The 27,555-nt window shown below is 43.5% G+C and overlaps 1 protein-coding gene across 1 annotated transcript in view; it reads left to right on the forward strand.

Moving 5' to 3' along the window:
* Nucleotides 1–12,813: 12,813 nt before the first annotated feature.
* LOC132872798 (patr class I histocompatibility antigen, alpha chain G-like) overlaps nucleotides 12,814–27,555 on the forward strand; it is a 36,422-nt gene continuing 21,680 nt past the window's right edge. The window contains exon 1 of the mRNA XM_060907886.1: nucleotides 12,814–13,077. Within this exon, the coding sequence (XP_060763869.1) occupies nucleotides 12,954–13,077 (124 nt within the window). The 5' untranslated portion in view covers nucleotides 12,814–12,953. The remainder of the gene's footprint in view (nucleotides 13,078–27,555) is intronic.

Below are 27,555 nucleotides of genomic sequence, written 5' to 3' on the forward strand. Positions count from 1 at the left end.
TTCCGCGGTACTAGAGTTCGGCAGCACAGTGGTTGAAAGCACTGTACACCACTGATGCACTTGGTAACATCTCCATTCAATAACTCCATCCCTCCTTTTTGGTGGGGTTTTGGTCGCCCTTGGCACCCCTGGGCACACTTTGCGCTCTAGGCAATTGCCAAGATCGCCTATAGCAATCGCCGGCTATGATTACATGGCCAAAACAGAGAATAGCCGCAGATGCATACTTGCGTGCCTGAAGACACACTATAGACAGGGCAAACCACTGTTGAGCGCTTGTTTCATGATTAACAACCACCACCCAACCCCACCCCACCTTTTTTGACAAATCGCACCCTGACTACATGCTTTGCTGTACAATTAAATTAGGCTAAGACATTATAATGCTGACTCGTTTTCAGAATAGTGGAAGTCATAATTTTTGTCCCCCCATTTCTGCGCCCCTGGATGGACGCAGCGCCCTTAGCATTTGCCTATATTGCCTATGCCACGGGCCGGCTCTGCACACACACACACACACACACACATATATATATATATATATATATATATATATATATATATATATATATATAATATGAAAATAAGACAAAGTAATATAAAATGTGCAAATAACACAACACTAAATATTTACAGTATATACACAAGTAGAAATAACTTCAAATGGTGATTAAATGATTACAAACATGAATAAGAATCTTAATAAGAACCAGCACACACAGAAAAGTGCAAAAGGTATATAAAAACACAAAAAAATTTAAGAATACACAACTAGAATCATGGGCAAAATGTCTAAAACTGTTCTCTCAAACTTGCCATGACGTAGCCATTAGCCGTGCTGATCGCAGCAGGGCTTCCTTGCAGAAAGTTTGGGTTTCTTAGCTGAATTACTGCATTAATATCCGACCAAGGTCACAAACGTAGCCTATTTATGTAAAAAAGAGCTTTCTTGTGAGCCATCCCCTGTCCTACTCCATTCATGCTCACGACACACTAGCTACTTCTGATGAAAGCCATGCAGCTCGCTGAAACTAACTCTGACTATGACATTTGATAAACACAATAAGTTAATCTGGGAGAAGTTGACAGTCTTTCACCTATTTGTGTGGCACATATTAGAATTTTTAGCCAGTCCTTGCAAGTTTGTAAGCCTGTTGTGCATGACAACGTTTACATCACTGTTATAAACACTGTCTACAAGATAACTACCATTAACGTAAGCTAGCTACCAAATTTGCTTGTCGACCCGCTTGGTATTAATGAGTGTGTACATTCTCACTTACCAGTGGTTTTTTTTTTCTGTCTTCCTCTTCCCTTTTCTTCTTTCTCTTCTGGCTCCCTGAGGGGTAATTTCACTTCATATTTGATTTTTTTTTTTTTTTGCCGCGGAGCTCTGCAACCACTTGACTGGACGGAGATGGGCATTGAGGGATTGACAACAGACTGTCATTGCACTTTTCGGCCAAAGCATGTAGGGAGGTGCTGTTGTGCATTAGGGGGCCCCCCTTGGAACTAGGGTATTTCAACAAGTGTCATTAGCAGTGTTGCCAGATACTGACGTTTTCCAGCCCAAAATATGTTCAAAACCCGCCAAAATGCTCTTGAAACCGCCCAATCTGGCAACACTGGAGGCGCTGCGCTGCCGCGCTCAAAAAGTTGTCATTGCTATTGAATACCTAACCAGTCGTTCGGCAGCGGGGGCCCTTCGAGGGCTGGGGCCCTAGGCAATTGCCAAGTCTGCCTACCTTGTTGCAACGGCCCTGGTAGTACATTCTCTTATATACACAAATGTCGAACTTTGTGCCATCTGGCAACACTATGGCATCTTTACCTTCGTCAAAGAACACTTTGGCACCATGATCAGTGGCAGCCTTCACTGAAAAGAGTTCTTGAGGATAGGAGAGGATGTAGAGAGCGTTCTTTAAAGTCACTGCACACCGGCGCCCCTCACTGTTTATGAGACATACCTCTCTCCTGGACGCCTCCCTGGGGAGGTGTTCCAGGCATGTCCCCCCGGGAGGAGGCCCCGGGGAAGACCCAGGACACGCTGGAGGGACTATGTCTCTCGGCTGGCCTGGGAACGCCTCGGTGTTCTTCCTGAGGAGCTGGCCGAGGTGTCTGGGGAAAGGGAAGTTTGGGCTTCCATGCTTAGACTGCTGCCTCCGCGACCCGGTCCCGGATAAGCGGAAGAAGACGAGACGAGACGAGACCTGTGCGTCTCCCTTGCCTTGCGCCACCCCGATGGTACGCTTCCCCTCTGCTAGCTCCATGCAGTGTCTCTTGGGCTTGAAGGTGCTGTCGAAGCTTCTGAACTTGCTGCTGTCATTGATGATGTGGGACGTCGCTCCTGTGTCCATGATCAGCCCCTTTCTCTGGATCTGCAGCTGTTGTTCTGAGAGGCTGGCATCTGTTGTTTGTGCACTGAAGGTGTAGTCTTCTCCTCCCGCGACTCTCTGGGTGCCATCCGGTCCACGATCTGCTCTACATCTGTCGCCATCTTGGACACACGCACACTGGGTGCTCTGCTCACACTCCTTCTTTGTGCACGCCTTGTCTGCATGCCCCCTGCTTTTGCAAAAACTACACCAAAATTTTTCTGCGCAGTCACCTCTTCTATGGCCCTTTTCTCCGCACCGCCAACACACCATCTCCGCTGGCCCGGTCTTTCTCCTTGGCACTGCTTGTGCCCTCAGCACCCTTTCTTCCGCCTCTTCTGCAACTGGGTCTATGTCTTCTGAGGCCTCGAAATTTCGCAACTTTGCCTTGAACTCTTTCAATGACATGTCTGCTGAACCATGCATCACCATCAGTGTGAACAGCTTGTACTTCTCCGGTAATCCCCTCAACATCATCGCCATCATCAGTCCCTCACTCGGTGCTTCCCCCGCATTCCTGAGTGCCATAATGAGCTGCTCCGCTTGGATAACGTATTCAGTTACAGGCTACGTTTACATTAGACCGTATCTGTCTCATTTTCTTCGCGGATGCACTGTCCGTTTACATTAAACCGCCGGGAAACGGGAATCCGCCAGTGTCCACGTATTCAATCCAGATCGTGTCAGCTCCGGTGCTGTGTAAACATTCAGAATACGCGGATACGCTGTGCTGAGCTCTAGCTGGCGTCTCATTGGACAACGTCACTGTGACATCCACCTTCCTGATTCGCTGGCGTTGGTCATGTGACGCGACTGCTGAAAAACAGCGCGGACTTCCGCCTTGTATCACCTTTCATTAAAGAGTATAAAAGTATGAAAATACTGCAAATACTGATGCAAATACTGCCCATTGTGTAGTTATGATTGTCTTTAGGCTTGCCATCCTTCCACTTGCAAGTGGTAAGTGATATGCGCTGGGATCACACACACAGCGGCTCAGTCCCGAAAACACTGCTAGTGTGCTTCACTCGCGCGCTCTGTGAGCTGCGCAGGGCCAGAGTGCGCACCCTCCAGAGGGCACTCGCTGTTCAGGGCGGAGTGATTTGGAGCGCAGGATGCCTGCGGAGCCGAGCGTATCCGTGTATTGGTATTGTTGTGTGCACGCAAATCGTGTATTGGTGTTGCTGTGTGCACACTAATCGTTTTAAAAATGTTAATCTGATGATCCGCTGATACGGTCTAATGTAAACATGGGCACAGTCTCGTTCTCCGCTTTCTTCAGCGCAGTCATTGTTATGTACAGGGAGACAATCCAGGGCCTACCTCTCCCGATGTAGTGTTCTCTCAACACTTTGAGGCTACATCCACACGACAACGGCAACGAGATGTTATTTAAAAAAATATCGCGTCCAAATGGGCAACGATCAGTAAAATATCAGGTCCATATGGCAACGCCACGCTTGCTGAAAACGATGCAATACACATGCCACACCTCTAGGGGCGCTGTAAGACGGTCCCTTCGGAGACACCAGAACAATAGAAGAAGTAAGGATGCATGCGCATAAACTATTATGCGCGAGACTTCATATTAGCCACAAAGTCAGGAAAATCTGTTCGTAAATTATGTTATAATGACCAAATACAATGAAAAGTATTTTTCCAGTCTCACCTGTGAAAGGTAATCCCATGTGATCTCGTTTGGACGGTAAACCTGTTGGTACAGTTAAACGCAGCACATGAATGAGGCATCTTTATTCTCCGCTTTGACCTATCCAATATGGCGGCGAGGATGACGTATGATTCTATGCGGAAGGCGGCGTCTTTAATGGTCCAGAATAAATTGAATGCTACACATTGATGGATTAATTTGTTGTTCTACGCCCTTTTTGAGGAATGTACTGTCGGACTTAAACCAACATCTGAAGAGGTGAGATCGCTCCTTTTTTTCCCTATTTTTGCTGGCGGGATTGACTCTGCCCTAAGGGCTATTTTCTCTCTCTCTCTCTCTCTCTCTCTCTCTCTCTCACTTTGCACCATTACACAATAAATATTCACAGTGAAAATATTTTGTAAGCGCGTTTCATGAACCAAGTTATAGGATTTGTTGACAACTCGCATCGAGTTCGTTACACTTCTACCCGGCGTGAAGCACTCACAGTCATGTGGTTGTGACGTCATCGTAAACAAATCCATTCTACTCATCCAGGCGACTTCGCAATGGCAACGTTGCCAGATCTTTCCACTCTGGAACCCGTTCTCAAAAAGATTGCATTTTGGGCACCCAAAACGCCGGTGCCGTGTGGACGCCAGGCCTAAACGATAAGCAATTGTATCGGAGTCGCCTGAATCCGTTGCCGTGTGGACAGGGCCTGAGACTCTCTTGGCCATTGTCCTTTGTCTCCTCTGAATATCAGTCCCAAGCTCGTATTATCAAGTAGCGGCGCCAATGCACAATATGCATCCACATTCAGTTTGTCGTCGTTAGCCTTTTCTTCCACCGTCAGTGGTCCAGCGGGCTCTGTGAGGATTGTCTGCTTCAGCCCCACTCCATGCATACAGCACAGCATCCTTTCTTCCCAGAGCTCATACTCCTCTGCTCTCCCGTCAAACTTCGGCCATTCGGTCCTGTTTCTGTTCGCCATGGCTTGTTACGTTTGTAGCTCAGCTTTGCTCCTTTTCAGCCTAGCTTTAGCTTCCCGGTACTCCCGATGCTAAACTAGCTCTTTTTGGGTAGGCTAACTCTACTTCTATGCTAGTGCAGTCTTGTTAGCTGCCGACGCATGTGTCCGTCAAACTTTAGAATCATTCTCGGTACCTGGGCCCATAACCAGTTAACAGGTAGGCTTATTTCTTCTGCCTATCTTGCACTGCAGAATAATAATTCTAATGAATGAACAGGGGCGGCACGGTGGTGTAGTGGTTAGCGCTGTCGCCTCACAGCAAGAAGGTCCTGGGTTCGAGCCCCATGGCTGGCGAGGGCCTTTCTGTGCGGAGTTTGCATGTTCTCCCCGTGTCCGCGTGGGTTTCCTCCAGGTGCTCCGGTTTCCCCCACAGTCCAAAGACATGCAGGTTAGGTTAACTGGTGACTCTAAATTGACCGTAGGTGTGAATGTGAGTGTGAATGGTTGTGTCTCTATGTGTCAGCCCTGTGATGATCTGGCGACTTGTCCAGGGTGTACCCCGCCTTTCGCCCGTAGTCAGCTGGGATAGGCTCCAGCTTGCCTGCGACCCTGTAGAAAGATAAAGTGGCTAGAGATAATGAGATGAGATGAGATGAATGAACAGACGTTCAGACGTTTGTCTCTTCAGCCATCAAACTTGGCATGGTTTATTGAACTGTACACGACATGCTGCTCTCCGAGACAGTCAAAAACAAGAGAGAGAGAGGATGGTAACGTCCCACTTTTATAAACCAGCCACACGTAATTACATGCCATATTTGGTGCAACAGCGCCCCCCCCCGGACAAATACAGTTACATGCATTCATACACTTATCCACTCTCAACAGTTACTTTTCCCAAAAAGTAACTGAGTTAGTAACTGAGTTACTTTGTCATAAAAGTAACTAATTACCAGTGAAAGTAATTATTCCGTTACATTTTGTGTTAACCCCCCCAAAAAAATCTAATTCAATTAGTGTAATCATAATAAAAGTGAATGTTAAATGTGTTTAATGACTGAAATGGACACTTAACAGAACCAATTAGTAACGTTATCTACACTATATTAATATTTTTGTGGGACAATATGAGAAGACATCTATCAAATTTAATATATTTTTGTAGTTATTAAAATTGTTACTAACGATAGAATAAAACTCCGTTTCTAAATGTTTTAGAACTTTTCATAAGGTTTGAATTACTGGCCACTGACGAGGACAAACGCTTTGTTCCTCGACATAATGTGCATTGCACGTAGACTTTTTTGCCTTTTATTTCAAGTAATGAAAAGTACTGGCTGTATTTCCAATGTGAAAGCACAGTTTTGGGCTGACCGCTCGCCATCGCTGGCTCTTCTCATTGAATGTGTGCGCAGTAGTACAGTAGGCGGGGCCTACCTACATATGTTGTCCAAATCTACTCTGACTGGCTTACTATGCCATTGTCTCGCATCTCCCTGCCCCACACTAAAGCAGAGGAAAGAAAGGCTGAATGAGCAGCGTGCCAGATGAAAACAGCTTTAATAAAGTAACGCATAGCATTTTATTGTAAGTAACGGGAACGGCGTTATAACGATGTAAAAAGTAATTAGTTAGATTACTCATTACTAAAAAAATAACGCCGTTAGTAACACCGTTTATTTCTAACGCCGTTATTCCCATCACTGTCTGTCAAGTCTAGGCTGTCCGCATACCCGAACAGAATTCTTAGGCCTACTGTCTAAAACAACCGATTTTTGAGTGAATAAAAGAATGTCTTATAAAAATATATGGGGGGAATTTTATTTTTATGAAGTATAAATTATGAAGTAAAAACTTATGAATTTCAATTCTTTGAAAAACCACTGTGAGTAGCCGGCAATGGAGCGTTTGTAGGTGGCAAAATCGCCGGTTGCCGGCAGTTATTGAGAGGACTGGGAACCCCGCAGCAGAAGAAGCCTTCAGTTGCTTGAAGCAAGCATTCACCTCCGCTCCAGTATAACAGTACCCTGACCCGTCAAAACCTTTCATCCTTGAGGTAGACACATCAGATACCGGGGTAGGGGCCAGTTTGTCACAATGTTTTTGGGAAAAATTGAAAACTCATCCTGTAGCTTTTTTCTTTCCAGGAAGCTCTCATCTGCTGAGAGAAATTATGACGTGGGGAATAGAGAGCTGCTTGCCATAAAATTAGCCGGTGAAGAGTGGCGACACTGGTTAGAGGGAGCTACTCATCCATTTATCATCCTCACAGACCATAAGAACCTGGAATACCTCAGGAAAGCTAAAAGATTAAGCCCACTCCAGGCCAGGCGGGCTCTTTTCTTTACACATTTTGATTTCACCATATCTTTCTGTCCAGGCTCCAAGAATACCAAAGCCGATGCATTATCCAGAGTCTTTGCCCTGCCTCATCAGGCCGCAGTCATGCACTCCATTCTTCCACAGCAATGCTTTGTACAGTGTATCACCTGGGACCTCGACAAGGAAATAAGGGACTCACAACCTCAGACTCAACCCCACAGTCTTCCTCTGGGACTACTGTATATACTGTACCCAAGCACCTCAGAGGCAAACTTATCACCTGGGCTCATGAATCTCCCATCACTGGACACCCCGGCAGCCAATGCACCCACCAGTTGTTAAGAAACAAGTATTGGTGGGACAGCATGATCACAGATATCAACCACTTCATTGCTTCATGCTCCATGTGTGCCCAAGCCAAAGTTCCAAGAACCCCACCAGCAGGCAAGCTCTGTCCACTCCCTGTACCTCAGAGACCATGGTCCCACATAGCCATCAATTTCATCACTGACCTCCCCCCCCTCAAGGTACCATAATGGTAACCATCGACCGCTTCTCCAAGGCCCTCAAACTCATCCCGTTATCTGGCATCCCCACAGCATATCAAACCACAGAACTACTATTCCAGCAGGTCTTCAGATATTATGGCTTTCCTGAGGATGTTGTTAGCGATCGGGGCCCTCAGTTCATCTTACACTTTTGGACATACTTCATGGAGAGACTGGGGGTGTCAGTGATTCTCACATCTGGGTATCATCCCCAGTCAAATGGCCAAGTAGAAAGAGTGAATCAAGAAATCGGCTGCTTCTTAAGGATTTTCTGCATGCGTAACCAGGGGGACTGGGCACGATTCTTCCCATGGGCAGAGTATGCACAGAATTACCTCAAACACTCCGCAACTCAGTTAACACCATTCCAGTACATACTCGGCTATCAGCCACCTCTGTTCCCCTGGGACGACATGCACAGCCAGGTACAATCAGTAGAAGATTGGTTTTCATGCAGCCAGACAATATGGGAAGAGGTCAACTAGCATCTAGAAACTGTTAATGCCCGGTATAAGGACCAAATCGCAGTCACACAGTGGGCAGAGAAGGGGAGAGGTGCAGCCTGAAGAGGCCAGTCTTCAGTCTGCGCTTGAAGATGGTTAGGGAATCGACAGTTCTGACCTCAGTGGGAACGTCATTCCACCAATGGGGAACCAGGACAAACAGCAGTCTTGAGTGGGCTGGACAGGAGCGGAGAGTAGGAGGGGCCAGGTGACCAGTAGTAGTGGAGCGTAGGGACCTGGCTGGCGTGTAGGGGCAGAACAGACTCTGGAGGTATGCTGGCCCTAACCCCTTGAGAGCCTGGTAAACTAGCGCAAATGTCTTAAATTTGATGCGAGCTGTGATAGATAGCTAGTGCAGGTCAGCAAGCAGAGGGGTGACATGGGAATAACAAGGGAGGTTGTAGACCAGGCGAGCTGCAGCATTCTGGATGAGCTGCAGGGGTCTGATGGCAGAAGCTGGAAGGCAAACAAGGAGAGAGTTGCAGTAGTCCAAGCAGGAGAGGATCAGCACTTGGACCAGGAGCTGAGTAGAGTAGGTGGTAAGAAAAGGGCGGCTCCTTCAGCTGTTGTAGAGGAGGAATCTACATGTCCAGGTTACTGCAGCGATGTTCACTGAGGAGGAGAGTTTGTCGTCCAACACGACCCCTAGGTTCTTCACATTGTGTGAGGGAGACCTAGAGATGTCTCCCAGGGAGCTGACAATGTCCAGGGGTGGAGAGGATAGAATAGGAATGTAAATTACCTCTGTTTTGTCTGAGTTGAGCTTCAGGTGATGGTTGTCCATCCAGCTCTGGATGTCACGAAGGCAAGCAGAGATGCGAGCAGAGCTGTGCGTCAGAAATAGGAAAAGAGAGAAACAGTTGGGTGTCATCAGCATAGCAGTGGTAGGATAGACCATGAGCATGGCTGCCCTCACCTCATCCTTACTAACCAACTCTGCTTCCTGATTTGTTGTCTCCAATGAATCTGACCTTTTCTCTCTTGGATTCTCCTCATTTAATAAATCCTCAAAGTACTCTTTCCACCTTCTTAATACACTCTCTTCCATTTACATCTTTCATCACTCTTACCTGCTGTACATTCCTCGCTTCCCTGTTTCTCTGCCTAGCTAGTCTGTACAGGTCTTTCTCTTCTTCTTTGGTCTCCAGTCTTTCGTACAACTCCTGGTATGCATCTGCTTTCGCCTTTGCTACCACTCTTTTTGCCTTCTGTCTCATTTCTCTGTATAACAGCTTGCTTTCCTCGTCTCTCTGATAGTCCCAATTCTTCTTTGCTAGCCTCTTCTCTTTTATAATTTCCTGCACTTCTTTGTTCCACCACGTCTCCTTTCCTCCTTCCCGATGACCACCCTAGCACCTTCCTTGCTGCCTCTCTTACTAGTACAGCAGTAGTATTCCAATCTTCTGGCAGACTTCCATGACCACTCAATGCTCGTCTCATTTCTTCCCTAAACTCCTTCTGATGTTCAATCTCTTTTAGTTTCCACCACTTAATCTTCAGCTCCACTATTTCACGCGTCCTCTTTTTCACTTTCAAGCTCATCCTGCACACGACCACTTGATGTCTAGCTACACTCTCTCCTGCCATCACTTTACAGTCTCCAATCTCCTTCAAGTTACCCCTTCTGCAGAATATGCAGTCTACCTGTGTAGATCTTCCTCCACTCTTAAATGTCACCCTGTGCTGCTCTTTCTTCTCGAAGTATGTATTGACTATTGCCAAATTCACCCTCTTTGAAAAATCAACCACCATTTGCCCTTCCACATTTCTCTCTCTTACACCATATCTGCCCATCACGTCCTCATCTCCTCTGTTTCCCTCGCCAACATGTCCGTTGAAATCTGCTCTTATCAGCACGCTTTCCTCCCTCGGTATACTTTCTACCACTTCATCCATCTTTTCCCAGAAAGACTCTTTCTCTTCATTCTCACATCCAACCTGTGGGGCGTATGCACACACAACATTGATTACCACTCCTTGAATCTCCAGCTTCATGCCTATCACTCTATCTGACACCCTCTTCACATCAATGACACTGTTGACCAACTCTCCCCTCAAAACAATACCAACACCATTTCTCTTTCCAGGGGCAGCACGGTGGTGTAGTGGTTAGCGCTGTCGCCTCACAGCAAGAAGGTCTGGTTCGAGCCCCGTGACCGGCGAGGGCCTTTCTGTGTGGAGTTTGCATGTTCTCCCTGTGTCCGCGTGGGTTTCCTCCAGATGCTCCGGTTTCCCCCACAGTCCAAAGACATGCAGGTTAGGTTAACTGGTGACTCTAAATTGACCGTAGGTGTGAGTGTGAGTGTGAATGGTTGTCTGTGTCTATGTGTCAGCTCTGTGATGACCTGGCGACTTGTCCAGGGTGTACCCCACCTTTCGCCCGTAGTCAGCTGGGATAGGCTCCAGCTTGCCTGCAACCCTGTAGAACAGGATAAAGTGGCTAGAGATAATGAGATGAGATGAGATGAGATTTCTCTTTCCATCGACTCCATAAGAAAACAACTTGCATCCATCTCCAATGTTCTTGGCCTTGCTTCCGTTCCACCTCTTCTCCTGCACACACAAAATGTCCAAATTCCTTCTTTCCATCACACCTGCTATCTCTCTCGCTCTGCCAGTCAATAATCCCACATTCAGTGTTCCTACCCTCAATTCTAAGCTCCTTCCCTTCCATCTTTCACGCTCTCTCCTAACACGCCTCCCCCCTCTCTTTCTCCTTCTCCGTTTTGGCGCAACAGTAGCACACTTTCCATTGGCACCCTGTTGACCAACAGTATCAGAGGCGGTTGTTGTTAACCTGGGCCCCGACCGATCCGGTATGGTATTTCTCTTTTCATTCTGCATGTTAGATTTGGCACAGTTTTACGCCGGATGCCCTTCCTGACACAACCCTCTCCAATTTATCCGGGCTTGGGACTGGCACCAAGAGTACACTCATGCACCTCCAGTGGCTCTGTGAGTGTGTCAGTAGTGACAGAGTGTAAATTACACATCTCGCGCCGGGAAAATAAAGAAGTGTAATATGGTACTGAAGGTGTTTATCTGCACAGTAAAAATCATACACTGTAAAAAAAAAAATGGTTGACAGAACTGAAATTATCTAGGCAACGTGATGCATTTGTTTTTTTGAGTTCTCTTTACCTAAATAAGCCAAAGGTTGACACAACACAAATTTGCGAATTCTGCCAACCTTTTGTTTTTAATAATACAAACTCATTATACTAAGTTTGATCAACAAAGACTTTCAGTTTCATATGTAAAATCTAACTTCTACCAATTTTGTTTTTTGAGTTCTAACAATTTTCACCACACCCCATCATTCAACACAACACAAAGTGTAGTTAAAAAAAACCTTTTATTCACCATTTTGAAAATTTCACATTACAATTGTGAATTCACAGACTCGTGCCCTATGAACAGGGCACATATGTCTTCTATAAAGTTTTACGGTCAAGAAATTACGATAATTACCTATGAAACTCTGGAGACAGCCAATCGTGTCAACCTCCTTTGCGACCAAAGGAGAAAACGTTGGGCTTGTGGAGAAAGGAAGGAAACCCCGTAGTAGGCGTGTCAATGAACATAAAGTAAGAAAACTTAAAACTTCTTGTTAGAGAGTAGGACAGTCTTTAGAAATTTGAGGGAAACTAAGAAAAACTTGTTTTGCTTAATCAAGTATCTTTGTTAGTTATTTTCTAAGAAAAATGAGTTGTACAAACGTGAGTTTGTTTGTTAGATGTCAAAATTGTTTTTCTGAGTCAGTTTACAATAAAATTGTGAGCTTGAACAACAACTGTCATTTATATTTTTTACAGTGTAGTGTCAATTTTACTCTTTAAGAGTTGAATTTAACTCTCTGTCAGATAACATTTGGTCCCACTCAAAATCAGTGTAAAATTTACTCTATAGCCAGTGTAAGATTTTTAGAGTTAATTTTACTCTATTTTGTGTCAAAATTAACAGTGAGGTGTGTAAAAATATTTAACACTATAGATAGTGTAAGATTTTCAGAGTTAATCTGACTCTATATTGTATTTTCGTGGGGAATCATCACCCTGCAGAGTAGATTTTGTCGTTGTGTGCACATGGGAATTAACTCTCACTTTTGACACTACCATTTAGACGATTTTACTCTGCATAGTGTTATAACTACTCTATCCAGAGGAAAATAGGTTTACACTGCAATATTGACACTCCATTTTTTACTGTGTGTCTCAGATATGTGTTTTCTAAAGTGTTTTTATCAGGAAAAATATCGCAAATCATCCATATGATCAATTTTTACAAACTAGTAAAACTCTTTCAGATGGTCAGTTATACTTGAATTGTAATTGTCCTTTGTGTGGGTTTTTATTTTCCAACTGAGACATGAGACCGGGTTATTAATGTGTGTAGTGTGGTGGCGGCTTTTATTTTGAAATTTCTGTTCAGAGCAGAAAGAGAAATCGAAAGTAGGTCAGCAGTAGATATGCAGTGGTAGTTTTACTGACAGTCTCGACGGTCTAAAGCTGTAAACACTGAGAATTATCCGCCTTTACTCCAGTGTGTGACCTCCTATAGACAGGACTTTACTAAAGTTTAGTCATGAAATCGTTTATTTTTGTTTATTTTGCCTCTTTGCTGGGAAGTGTTAGGACTGTAACAGGGAACTCGACAGTTCCGGAAGTTGTGGATTTGCTCCCGTTTTTTGTATATCATTCATCAGAAGGTGAGTTTAGAAATGTAAAATATCAACTCATTGAAAGCTGTGTGAGTGTGTGTCAGTAGTGACAGAGTGTAAATTACACAGCTCACTCCGGGGAATAAAGAAGTGTAATATGGTACTGAAGGTGTTTATCACGGGCGCCAGAGGGTTTCTTCAGAGATGGACAAAGTACCCAAGTTTATTACTAAAGAGTACAGATCCCGCTGGTCAAATGTGACTCCGATACAAGTGAAAGTTGTCCAGTCAAATTTTTACTTAAGTTAAAGTACTGAAGTACTTTCTTTTAAAAATACTTAAGTATTAAAAGTACATTTTCTGTCAAACCACTGTTGTATTATTGCCATAACAATTACAAAACCGAATGCCTCTGAAACAACCGACTGGATTTACAAAATGAACTCATGCTGTGCATCATTTTGGTTTAATGTTAAGCTAGTCAGTGAAGCCCCACCTGACATGCTAGCAAACGCTTTTCAAACTCAAAATCATATTGGGTAGTTAACGCTACTAGAAAAGAGAGATTTCTACAGTCTACTTATTTAGCAAGATTATGCTAAAATATATTTCTGAAAGGACTTCAGATAAGTTAATGTTATTCATGTTAGCATACCTCTGTTTTTACATGCTAACTAACAGTGTCCAAGTTAACTAGCTACCGGTATGTGTTAGCATTAAGGCCTCTGCATGCTCTTGCGACAAGGCTTTCGCAGATAGCTTTTCGCAGACAGTTGTAATTTATCGCTGAGCAGGGAGTAATAGGCGTGTGCGATGTTATTCACCGCTACAACGCAAGGGGGCGCAAAATCGCTAGTAGTTGGTGGGTGTGGTTAGTGGAGTGTTTATCCTCCAGTTACTTATAATGACTAGAACTGGAGTCGTATAGGTGTACGTACTTCCTCACTTCCTCGATCAACCGCTCTTTATGCTGTTCCATCTTCGCTCGTGTTTTTAAAAATGGCAGTCATGAAAACAAACCAAACCGGGAAAGTAGGGAAGCGGAAGTGCGTGTACAGCGGATGTAGAGTGGACCAATCAGAGCCCTCTTGTCTGCGACGCTGTCTGCGGTGGTCACAATTTTTGGGAGGTGTGCGCAGAACGTCTGCGAAGGTGGGGGGGCTACGCAGACGCTATCTGCGACACCGTCTGCGAGGACTGCGTTGTCAGCATAAATTGGCCTTTAGCCGTGGACAAGGCTACAGCAACTTGGTGGGCAAATCCATAGGAAGTCATGTGACTAACCAGACTGTGTCGCTATTGCAACGTTCTCGCTAGCTCTAAAAGCACAGACAGCTTCACTGCAAGCATTCTCTTGGAATAAAACGTTTAGATCCCTCAGTATGCTTCCGCAGGTTGGATGGAGAGTTTTGTAGGCCGTGATGTGGTTCGTTTTAGGCAAACATTTAAAATGAAAATAATCTTTAATCCTTAAAGAAAACTGAAAGATGGGTTCTTGGTATGGGCCATGAGTGCGTGCATTCTCCAGAAGAACCGCTTCCTTCCATTCTGCCATCAACTGATCATGTTCAATAATGCTGTGGAGAAATCACTGAACCTGATTTTATACAGTCTGTGGACATGACGTGACCCTAGTGATTACTGATAGACTGTCTCAGTGTCCCGTTTCAGAAAAGAAAAGAAAAAACCATCCACTTTCAAAGCTGCTTCATAGTAACGAGTAACGAGGACCTTGATAGAAACGTAGTGGAGTAAAAAGTATGATATTTGCCTTTTTCAAATGTAGTGGTGCCTTTGCATTAAAGGGAAAAAGGAAAAAGCCAGCAAGAACATCAGAGCAGAGGTGCTGGAGCTTCTGGGTAAAATTGCGCCTGACTTGGCGGAGAAGATGGATGATGCGGTCGACGTTGTCATAAGCTTCCAAAAAAATAATACTCAAGTAAAGTACAGACACTCAAAGTGTACTTAAGTACAGAACTCAAGTGAATGTACTTCATTACTGTCCACTTCTGATTTTCTTTTAAGCTGTTTGACTTTTCAGTGAGGTTTTTCTCTCTGCTCTGAAACTGAGGGTTTCCCCTTAATGTGCTACCAAGGAGGTTGTGTTTTCAGTTTGTGTGTTTATCTGTAAACAGGATTATGCAAAAACTACCAGCCCAATTTTCATGAAACTGGGTGGAAAGGTGTAGCAGGGGCCAAAGAGGAACACATTACATTTTGGAGCAGAGCCGACTCGACAAATTTAGTTTCTTTGTCCCTAACATTGCGATATTTGGCCTTGGCGGAGGTTTGAGCTCTCAGTGTACTCGTTTCCTTTGTAATAGAGAGGGAGGGGAGTGTGCGGGTCAGGAGAGGGGATGGTGTGTTGAGCAGTCACATCCCTCTGAGCTCCTCAATGAGGTCCTGATGTAAAATTTATTTTAAGCATATTACTCTGCTTGACCGTGCCTTTTAACCAAAACTCAGACCAAAAATGAAGAAAAATATTAACATGAAACCCCAGGCAGTAAAAAGTCTCCCGTTTAAAAGCAAGGAAAAGTTGAGTGAGCATGACTGTGCTACACCCAGGGAAACAGCTGGCAACAACAAATGGGATAGAGGGACAATGCCAACAGATACTCCTGTAAAACACACATGGACAAGAAAACCAAAGGTGTGTCTCCAGAAGAAACAAACTCATCAACTGAAACTATATTGAAAGCTATCAAGTTACTGGGAAAACGTGTCGACGATCGCATGGAGGAAATTAATAAGCAGATGCACCAACATAGCTCCATGCTAGCCGCTATATCTAAAACGGTACAGTTCAACTCAGAAAAGCTAAAAGAATGCAAGACAAAAATAAAACACTTGGAAACACAAATGGGAACACTTAGAAAGGAAAATGATGACATGAAGGGACATTTATTGAACCAAGAAAGATACAAAAGAAGATGGTGCCTTCGCATTAAAGGAAAAAGCCAACGAGAACATCAGAGCAGAGGTGCTGGAGCTCCTGGGTAAAATTGCGCCTGACTTGGCGGAGAAGATGGATGATGCGGTCGATGTTGTCCACAGAGTAGGTCGAGCGATGGAAACCAGGCATCGACAAATCATTAATCTATTTGCGAGGTGGGCCATGAGGGATGACATCTGGAAGTGAATGAGAACTTCCCCAGTCTACAAAGAAGAAGGGATCCACTTTGCTGAAGACCTGACCCAAGAAGACTGGTGGTCCAGACAGGCACTGTGGCCAAAAATTGAGCAGGCTAGAAAGGAAGGCAAGACTGCAGGCTTTAGGGGCCCATTTGGCTTCATTGAAGGCAAGTGCATTATGGAAGAGACCTCAGGTTTGGGCTGATCTTTAACTTTGAAATGTAAACATAGTGGAACAGTTCTGAAAATGGGACTTCTACCTCAAGGTTTTCCACTCCACCTCCCTCAACTTTTTTCTCAAAGAATTTTCTTTTATGTGTTCTGTGTTCCAGTTAAAAACCGATATACAGTTGTGTCCAAAATAATAGCAGTGTGTTTAAAAACGTGAGTAAAGCTCAAAATCCTTATAATAGTTTCTATTTCCATGCATTGGGAACACTGCACATTATATTCTACATCAAAACATGAAGAAAAATGTATCAATATTTTAATTACTTTACAGAAAATGAAGAAAAATGAACATTGGGCTGTTCAAAAAAATAGCAGTGTCTGCATTTTTCATTACAAACTCCAAATATTTACTGTATAAACTGAAAAAATCTTAAGGATTTAGTATTCCTGTGAATCACTAAACTAATATTTAGTTGTATAACCATGGTTTCTGAGAACTTCTGGCATGTGTGAACAGGTATTCCAGCCCAGGATGATTTGACAACATTCCACAATTCCTCTGCATTTCTTGGTTTTGCCTCAGAAACAGCATTTTTGATGTCACCCCACAAGTTTTCTATCGGATTAAGGTCCGGGGATTGGGCTGGCCACTCCATAACTTTCATTTTGTTGGTCTTGAACCCTGATGCTGCTCGCTTACTGGTGTGTTTGGGGTCGTTGTCTTGTTGAAGCACCCATTTCAAGGGCATTTCCTCTTCAGTATAAGGCAACATGACCTCTTCAAGTATTTTGATATATGCAAACTGATCCATGATCCCTGGTATGCGATAAATGGGCCCAACACCATAGTAAGAGAAACATCCCCATATCATGATGCTTGCACCACCATGCTTCACTGTCTTCAGAGTGTACTGTGGCTTGAATTCAGTGTTTGGGGGTCATCTGAAAAACTGTCTGCGGCCCTTGGACCCAAAAAGAACAATTTTACTTTCATCAGTCAACAAAATGTTTTTCCATTTCTCTTTAGGCCAGTCGATGTGTTCTTTGGCAAATTGTATCCTCTTCAGCACGTCTTTTTTTTTAACAGTGGAACTTTGCGGGGGCTTCTTGCCGATAGATTAGCTTCACACAGGCATCTTCTAATTGTCACAGTACTCACAGGTAAGGGCCTCTGCATGCTCTTGCGACAAGGCTTTCGCAGATAGCTTTTCGCAGACAGTTGTAATTTATCGTTGAGTGGGGAGTAATAGGCGTGCGCGATGTTATTCACTGCCACAACGCAAGGGGGCGCGAAGTCGCGAAATCGCTAGGAGTAGTTGGTGGGTGTGGTTAGTGGAGTGTTTATCCTCCGGTTACTTATAATGACTAGAACTGGAGTCGTTACTGTGTAATGTACTGCCAATTGATTTTTCTTTAATAAAAAAAAAACTGGAGTCATATAGATGTACGTACTTCCTCACTTCCTCGATCAACTGCTCTTCGTGCTGCTCCATCTTCGCTCATGTTTTTAAAAATGGCGGTCGTGAAAACAAACCAAACCGGGAAAGTAGGGAAGTGGAAGTGCATGTACAGCGGATGTAGAGTGGACTAATCAGAGCCCTCTTGTCTGCGAGGCTTCTGCGGTGGTCACAATTTTTGGGAGGTGCGCGCAGAGCGTCTGCGAAGGTGGGGGGGCTATGCAGACGCTGTCTGCGACGCCATCTGCGAGGACTGGGTTGTCAGCATAAATTGGCCTTAACTTCAGACCGTCTTTGATCACCCTGGAGCTGATCATTGGCTGAGTCTTTGCCATTCTGGCTATTCTTCGATCCATTCAAATGGTAGTCTTCTGTTTTCTTCCACGTCTCTCTGGCTTTGCTGTCCATTTTAAAGCACTGGAGATCATTTTAGCCAAGCAGCCCATCATTTTCTGCACTTCTTTACAGTATACGTTTTACCTCTCCAATCAACGTTTTAATCAAAGCACGCTGTTCTTCTGAACAATGTCTGGAACGACCCATGTTTCTCAGGTTTTCAGAGAGAAATGGATGTACAACATGTGCTGGCTTCATCGTTAAATTAGGGCCACCTGATTGACATCTGTTTTTTCACAGAATGAATGACCTCACTAATTAAACTCCACACTGCTATTATTTTGAACACGTCCCTTTCACTTAATTATTCAATTACACAGACTCGGGAGCATGCATATCATGAATGTTGGGTCTGTTGGTTTTCTATGACTCTACTACACCTACTGATAAATTATTTGCCATGTAGTAATATAATTTCCACCAAAAACAGTGATTGATCTGGTTAGTCGTGTTGGACTGCTATTATTTTGAATACAAGTGTATATCTCTTTGAATAAAAGGGGACTTAAAGACCTAGTTAAGTGCAAAGCTGTTTTTCTGTTCTGCAAAGGGCAACAAGCACACTGTACTTTTCTGCAGGAAACTCATTCTGATAAATCTGATGTCACTTTGGTTACAAGAATGGGGAAATAAAATCTTCTTTAGTCATGGGACAAAATCGTTCAGCTGGAGTTGCCATATGTTTAAACAGATGTCCTGGTAAGATTTTGTGAGACAAGGCAGATGAAAATGGACATTGGGTTGCCTGTGTTATGGAAATTGACAATGTTCTTAGTGTTTATAATAATGATAAAAAAATAGAAACTTATTGCATCAGATAACAACAGTTATCAAAGAACTACATGCAAATTTCCCCATGGATAATATAGTGGTTGGAGGTGATTTCAACTTGACTCCTGATGAGTGCATGGATAGATGGCCTTCAAGACTATCACAACAATATAGAAATCCAATTATAGAGGAATTCATGAGTGATAACAAATTGATAGGTATCTGGGGAACTTTAAACAAAGAGGTCAAACAGTTTACTTGGTACAAACCTAATGGTTAAATCAAATCATGTATTGATTATTGGTTGGTATCAAACTCAGTCTTAAAACATGCCACAAAAACAAAAATTTCTAATAGTCCTTTAAGTGATCATTGTGTCATTTAATTTGAAGCTGACAAACAAAAATGGAAGCAATAAATTAAAAAATGATTGGAAATTTAATTCACAGTTGCTAAAGAATGAGTAGTGTCATCATATTAATAAACTAATTCTGGATATTAAAAACGATAATGCAGTCAACACATCAATACTGAAATGGGAATACCTAAAATTCAGTATAAGAAAACTTTCAATAGCTTTTGGGAAAAAAATTGAATACGAAAAGGAGAGCAGAAGAAGCAAATCTGATCAAAGAACTCATGACACTCTACACCAGCCTTTCTTAACCGGGGTGCCGCCTGGTTTCGTTAGGGGTGCCGTCAAAAAATTATACATTCTAACGTTGCAATAAATAAAATGAATTAAAATTCCAAAAAACAATAGTTACACTAATGCAGATCATCACCGCCTCATGCATCATCAAAATTTGTCTCATGGCCCCCTTTCCCATGTCACAACGTCACTGCCGGGGTCAGCGTATGGTCAGCGCGACTGCGTATATTTTATATGGGGGTGTCTTGAGAATTTGCATACTTCTGAAGGGTGCTGTGACTGAAAAAAGGTTGAGAAACGCTGCTCTACACTAAACTAAATTGGAGTGAAGGTGATAGAGAAAAAAATAAATGGCTTGCAGTCCAGACTGGATGAGATGTATTTAAATAAGGCAAAAGGAGCAGATGTACCGTAAGGTCCAAAGCCAAGTGGATAGAAGAGGGAGAAAAAAAAGCACAGTCTACTTCTGCAATTTAGAAAAATGTAGACAAGGATATAATTCAATTTGTAGTCTAATAATTAATGGAGAGGAATGTACAGAACCCAAACGCATGATAAAAGCTTTTGATTTTTACAGGAACATTTACAAATCTTCATACTTGGAACAGAGTGCCACATTCTTATTTGATAAGATAAATAATTTGATTCCTGTAATTGCTGAAAATTTTAAAGAAATGTGTGATGAGTTAAAGATTGCTGAATTTGACTATGCAATGAAAAAGATGGCATCTGTCCACTCACCTGGGCCAGATGGTTTAACAGCCAATTTCTAGAAACATTTTTGGGAAGGTATAAAAATCTTATTGTTCCAGGCTATACAGTAACAGAATGCATTTATCGAAAATAACTAATGGCAACAATGAAACAAGGCCTCATAAAACTGATCCCCAAACCTGGAAAAGATAAGAAAATTTGAAGTAACCTAAGACCCATTACTCTTTTAAACACAGACTACAAGATTTTTACAACAGTTTTGGCAACAAGATTAAGAGCAGGCATATCCAACATCATTAGCTCAACACAATCAGGTTTCCTCAAAGGAAGATCTATCCATAACAATATCCGCTTGGTGCTGGATCTTATTGATTATAGCTATTTAATTAAAGATGATGGTTTTATGTTATTCTTAGACTTCCACAAAGCATTTGATTCAGTTGAACATGCATTTATTGTAAACACAATGAGCCATTTTGGATTCGGTAATAAGTTTCTTGACATGATCATTATGTTCCATACTGACATTAACAGCTGTGTTTCCGTCCCAGAAGGCACATGTCCTAGATTTAAAGAAGAAAGAGGTATAAGACAGGGATGCAGCATCTCACCTCTTCTATTCATTGTGGTAACAGAATTATTAGCTATAATTGTTAGAAATTTGAATATTGAAGGATTAGACATAAACAACCACAAATTAATCATAAGTCAGTTCGCTGATGATACAACAGTCTTCCTAAAAAATAAGGAACAAATACCACTGGCCTTAGAAACAATAGAGCTTTTCTGTCGAGCCTCAGGTCTGCATTTGAACCTGGACAAATGCGAACTTATGAGTATACATGACTACTCTGAGACAGGGCTGCCAACTTTTCAAAATTCCTTAGAGTGAGATTTTTTTTTTTTTTTGGGGGGGGGGGGGGGTCGATGGCAACATTTTTCCGCACACCACGCAGTAAGTGGCAATTTTGTATTCAGTTTGATATTCACTTGTCCCCCTGCATTCTGGTGTTTTGTTTGTGGGTCATCCAGCTGGAGATGGACAATGAAGGGGGGGGAGGGTGTTGAGATTTTGGATTTAGTAGATGTTCCTGCATTCTGGTGGATTTTTGGAGTGGCCTGCTGTGCCATACCTACATTCTTACACACCCTGACTCACCAGGCCTTCAGCTTGTGGCCAACAATAGCACCAAGTTTTGGCTTAAAAGCCCCCACACTAGAAAACTACAGATGACCGCCAATGTTCCTGTAGCCCTATAGACCTGTGTTTCAGATTTAAAGGCAAGTTCATGTTTGAAAATATTTCATCATCTAAGCCTAAACACCTTCTGAATTGAAACTAAATGTTAAGTTTTTAATAACTGTTGCAAAAATAAGATTGTCCCTCACTGACTATTCATCATGCATTTAAGGGCTTTCCCCACCACTGGGTTCAGCAGAAGATTGGCATGGGGAAAAAAATCAGCAGCAAAAGAACAAATAAAATGCTTAAACAGTAAGCAAAATGTGCATGTGCTACAAGAAACATTAAAATGATTAAGTTTGAACAGTATTGAAACACAAAGCTGAAACTTGGCCATAGGTGGGAATGTGCACACAAAGTTGGGCTTAAAAATTTTGGTCATACTTAAATAAGCGGGCGGCACGATGGTGTAGTGGTTAGCGCTGTCGCCTCACAGCAAGAAGGTCCGGGTTCGAGCCCCGTGGCCGACGAGGGCCTTTCTGTGTGGAGTTTGCATGTTGTCCGTGTGGGTTGTCCGGGTGCTCTGGTTTCCCCCACAGTCCAAAGACATGCAGGTTAGGTTAACTGGCGACTCTAAATTGACTGTAGGTGTGAATGGTTGTCTGTGTCTATGTGTCGGCCCTGTGATGACCTGGCGACTTGTCCAGGGTGTACCCCGCCTTTCACCCGTAATCAGCTGGGATAGGCTCCAGCTTGCCTGCGACCCTGTAGAACAGGATAAAGCAGCTAGAGACAATGAGATGAGACTTAAACAAGCTATATTAATATATTTCTTATTAATTTATTTCTTATCTATGTTTCTTATTAATAATAGAGCATTCATCAGGGCCTGTTATCTGACAAATATTTTCTACCTGTCTTGCCCTCTTTGAAACCCTGTCTCCTCAGTATATTGTTCTGTCTTTTTTTATTATTATTCACAAGTTCAAGTTCTTTGATATTACAGGTGACCATGCTTTATTTACTTTAACTGAGCAATTACATACATCATAAATAATTAAAAATAAATACCCTGTAAATAAACAATAGGTATGGTGGCTAATGGCTCTTCTTGCATTTGTAATATTATCTCTTACTTGCTTTATTTTTACAACATTTCCAGTATGGCTTCAAATAAAGTCATAAAGTATGATAACATACAGTAAACAAACTAAAAATGCGCGTTAATAACCGTGTGCTAAGGAGGTGCTCTCCCGTGCTGCTTGTTGGGGAAGATAGAGGCTGTGGCACGGCAGTAGGCCTATAATGATTTAGCATGCCTAGTACACAGCTCTCGATACGGCATTAAATATTCTCACAACACTTATAGGCTAAAACGATTAAGAAACTTTATATAAGTTCATAATTACGCCAGTAACGCCACACATTGGCGTGCATATGTACAAACCTGTCTGAGACACTCGTCTTCAACTCGGATACCTTCTTCTCCCTCCTCTTCCTCTAAATTGACGGTAGGCAATTATCCAACTTCCGGCAAGTGCAGCACCATTAGGTGCGCCACCTATCATAGGGGAATGTGTACAGAAGGGAACACCTCTCTGCCTGTTTAGCCATGCGTAAGGCGTAATTGATCGATCGCAAGTGGTTGGCGCAACGCAATGGGTAGCCTAGATCAGATAGATAAACTAGATTTTTTTCTAGCGTGAGAAATGGAAGGTGGAAGGCGGTGGAAGGAATACTTTGAGGATCTCCTCAATCCTACCATCATGTCTTCCACTGAGGAGACTGAGGCTGATGACTCAGAGGTGGACTCGTCCATTACCCAAGCCGAAGTCACTGAGGTGGTTTGCAAGCTCCTCGGTGGCAAGGCACCGGGGGTGGATGAGATCCGCCCTGAGTATCTCAAGTCTCTGGATGTTGTGGGGCTGTCTTGGTTGACACGCCTCTGCAACATCGCGTGGCGGTCAGGGACAGTGCCTCTGGAGTGGCAGACTGGGGTGGTGGTCCCTCTTTTTAAGAAAGGGGACCGGAGAGTGTGCTCCAATTATAGGGGAATCACACTTCTCAGCCTCCCAGGGAAGGTTTACTCCAGGGTACTGGAGAGGAGAATTCAACCAATAGTCGAACGTCGGATCCAGGAGGAACAATGCGGTTTTCGTCTTGGTCGCGGAACACTGGACCAGCTCTATACCCTTCATAGGGTGCTCGAGGGTTCATGGGAGTTTGCCCAACCAGTCCACATGTGCTTTGTGGATCTGGAGAAGGCATTCGACCGTGTCCCCCGTAGTATTCTGTGGGGGGTGCTTTGGGAGTATGGGGTTCGGGGCTCTTTGCTAAGGGCTGTCCGGTCCCTGTACGAATGGAGCAGGAGTCTGGTTCGCATTGCCGGCAGTAAGTCAGACCTGTTCCCAGTGCATGTTGGACTCCGGCAGGGCTGCCCTTTGTCACCGGTTCTGTTCATAATTTTTATGGACAGAATTTCTAGGTGCAGCCAGGGGCCGGAAGGAATCCTGTTTGGGAACCACAGGATTTCATCTCTGCTTTTTGCGGATGATGTTGTCCTGTTGGCTTCTTCAAACCAGGACCTTCAGCATGCACTGGGGCGGTTTGCAGTCGAGTGTGAAGCGGCTGGGATGAGAATCAGCACCTCCAAGTCCGAGGCCATGGTTCTCGACCGGAAAAGGGTGGCTTGCCCTCTCCAGGTTGGTGGAGAAGTTCTGCCTCAAGTGGAGGAGTTTAAGTATCTCGGGATCTTGTTCACGAGTGAGGGAAGGATGGAGCGTGAGATCGACAGGCGGATCGGTGCAGCCTCCGCAGTGATGCGGTCGCTTTACCGGTCCGTCGTGGTGAAGAAGGAGCTGAGTCAAAAGGCAAAGCTCTCAATTTACCGGTCAATCTACGTTCCGACTCTCACCTATGGTCATGAGCTTTGGGTAATGACCGAAAGGACAAGATCACGGATACAAGCGGCCGAAATGAGTTTCCTTCGCAGGGTGGCTGGGCGCTCCCTTAGAGATAGGGTGAGAAGCACAGTCACTCGGGAGGAGCTCAGAGTAGAGCCGCTGCTGCTCCACAGCGAGAGGAATCAGCTGAGGTGGCTCGGGCATCTTTTTCGGATGCCTCCTGGACGCCTCCCTGGGGAGGTGTTCCAGGCATGTCCCCCCGGGAGGAGGCCCCGGGGAAGACCCAGGACACGCTGGAGGGACTATGTCTCTCGGCTGGCCTGGGAATGCCTCGGTGTTCTTCCCGAGGAGCTGGCCGAGGTGTCTGGGGAGAGGGAAGTTTGGGCTTCCCTGCTTAGACTGCTGCCTCCGCGACCCGGTCCCGGATAAAGCGGAAGAAGACGAGACGAGAAATCGGAGGTATGGCGTGTGAGCGTGTGAAGACAATCAAATGCGTGTGTCTCACGCTCATTGCGTGAGAGTTGGCAGCCCAGTCTGAGACTTCACGGTATAATTTACTGGTCAAAAAAGAAATTAGACACCGAGGTATTTTGATCACCAAAAGCTCAGATACAAGTGGGAAAAAGAATATCCAAAATAACGTTGATAAATGTAAAAAAAAAATACTAAGTAACTGGTTGCAAAGAGATTTAACATTTGTTTGGAAGGACAATATTAACTAAAATTGAATCTATATCTAGGCTAATTTATCCAGCATACTCTCTAGAGATTCCTCCCAAGATCATTAAAGAAATTAATAGAATGAACTTTAATTTCATTTGGTGAAACAAACATCACTACATCAGAAAGGGGGACTTGCTAAAGAATTATGAGGAGGGGGCATAAAGGCAGTTGATTTTGAAATCATGAATGGAACCTTAATTAAATGGCTCCAGTCCTTTTTAGAAAATGGTGAAAAGATATGGTTCTCATTACTTACACTTGTATTGAGTAAAGTCGGAGGTGTCAAGTTTCTATTAACATGCGATTTTGAAATACCTAAATTGCCTATTAAACTCTCCACCTTTCATCAACAGGTAATGTTACAGTGGAAGTTGATCTTTAAACATAACGTCAGCCCTCATAATGTCCCATTGTGGAATAATAGAGCTTTATTTTTTTTCGCTGTCAGGTTTCCATCAAATCCTGCGCTCTGATTGGTTGGCGAGCGGGTCCGTATCCTACGATATGGACCCCAGTTACAGACCTCTGGCGACTCGCTCGTTCACAACAACACCCACCATAATAGCATTTTTTGTCAACATTTATCTTTTTTTTTTTTTATAAGATTTATTTATAAGATTATCAAAAATCTTATAAATTTTTGCCTGCATTTCTCAGGAGAATAGCATTAATTTTACAGCATGGATAGTGATAATGACAGTGTTCACAGTGAAAGCGAGTTTTACTACCCTGAGGAAGAAGAAATAAAAGAAAACATTTCAGGAGAAAGCTAAAAACCTGTAACTGTTGCCAACGCCGAGCAAAAACATGGCTGAATCCTGAATGACTCAATTTTGTATAAATAGGGGACTACATAGGCGGCAAAATGTAGTGTTTTTTTTTTCCCCCTGCCATTGAAGTGCATTTGTATACTGAGGAGGAAGTCATTTGCATGACAGTCGTGAATGAGGATTCAAAATGGCGGCTCGGCTCGGTTTTCCCTTTCGGGTGCGCTCATTTTCTGTTAGAATTTGGTAAAGAAAAAAATAAATATATTATTTATCAGCTTAAGGTCGGTCCGTATGGTGAAATACCGTGACCTCGGTCTTGAATACTGGCCTCGGCCCAGAGGGACCCTTAATTGCCTCAGCACCGGTGTTGCGCTTTAATTTACTACATTTACATGATTTTATCACCTGCTTATCCAACAAGTCAAGGAGTGTTTGCATGTCTTCACCAAAATATGCTCCTCTTATTCTGAAGATCTTGAGGAGTTTTGGGGTGTGTGTCTCAATAGCATCCAGGAATGTTCGCTTCAGGTTAACCATTGTTAATCTCTGAAATTCACAGTTCACCTATAGAAGACAAAAAGTGATAGTTTATGAAGTTAAAACTGTTTATGAAGGCCTTTCTGAAGGGTGACTAGAACGTTCTTGAAATTTTGGGTATCATGGACAACCTTTTTAAAAAAAAACCCTGTGTTTTGCCTCAGAACGCATTGTCCATAATTCAACCAAGGGACCAAAACACCTAATAAGATGTGCATAGTGGTCTAAATAATGATGTTTGGGCTGTAAGCGCAGCTCAGAAAATGTTCCAGGTAGCAAGCTACAATGATCTGCTATTTTAGTTTCCAAATAATCCAGCGAGCTCTCAGAAAATTTTGAGCTAACAACAATTTCAGTAATATCTTTAAGATCCATGAGAATTTCCCATACTGGCTCATTTTCTGGCACACGATCACCTACTGTACCATAAGAAGTAATAACCTTAGCAAAGACCAGTTTTCATGGCCATTGCCCCAGGCTGTACTTCTCAAAAAGCTGGATTTGGGTATTTTGTGTGGTTTGTTATCTTTGTCATCGTACTTGTATGGGAATGACATTATAGAGTGGTTAACATCATCAAAGGAAATGAATTTCTTCCTTATAAGTTCTTTGAGACACAAGGTCAATTCAACAGGCACAATCCCATCAAAGAGATCGTGCAGGATGTCGGGAGGAAAGGCTGTGATGGGGTGGAAATAGGCCAAGTGTTTTCTTAAAGCACACTCACCTTTACCACCACAAATGGCGTTGTTGCCCGGAAGCCTTCTCGACAGTAAATCGTGCTGCTCAGGAGTCCTCAGCAGAAAATCACAACAAGGGGTTTCTTTCAGAGTGTCTCGACTGATCAGACAGAATCTGCAGAAATTGGCAACAGAAAAACTTTCTTGAAAGCCAGCCAATCCATGTGCTGGCAAATTATCAGCACAAACACAAAAAATGGTTCCTGTCACATTGTGACGCTTTGCCTCAACATATAGTCCTTCCTTTTCCAAGACAGAAGTGTCTCTCAATAATGGGGCAAGGAATCTGTCAAATCCAAACAGCTTCACATCATCACCCTTGCCAAGAGCAGCTAACTGAATAGTTGACAAAGATGAATGAAACTTTGCTGGTA

The sequence above is a fragment of the Neoarius graeffei genome, chromosome 24, assembly GCF_027579695.1.
Source record: "Neoarius graeffei isolate fNeoGra1 chromosome 24, fNeoGra1.pri, whole genome shotgun sequence".
NCBI classification, from domain to species: Eukaryota; Metazoa; Chordata; class Actinopteri; order Siluriformes; family Ariidae; genus Neoarius; species Neoarius graeffei.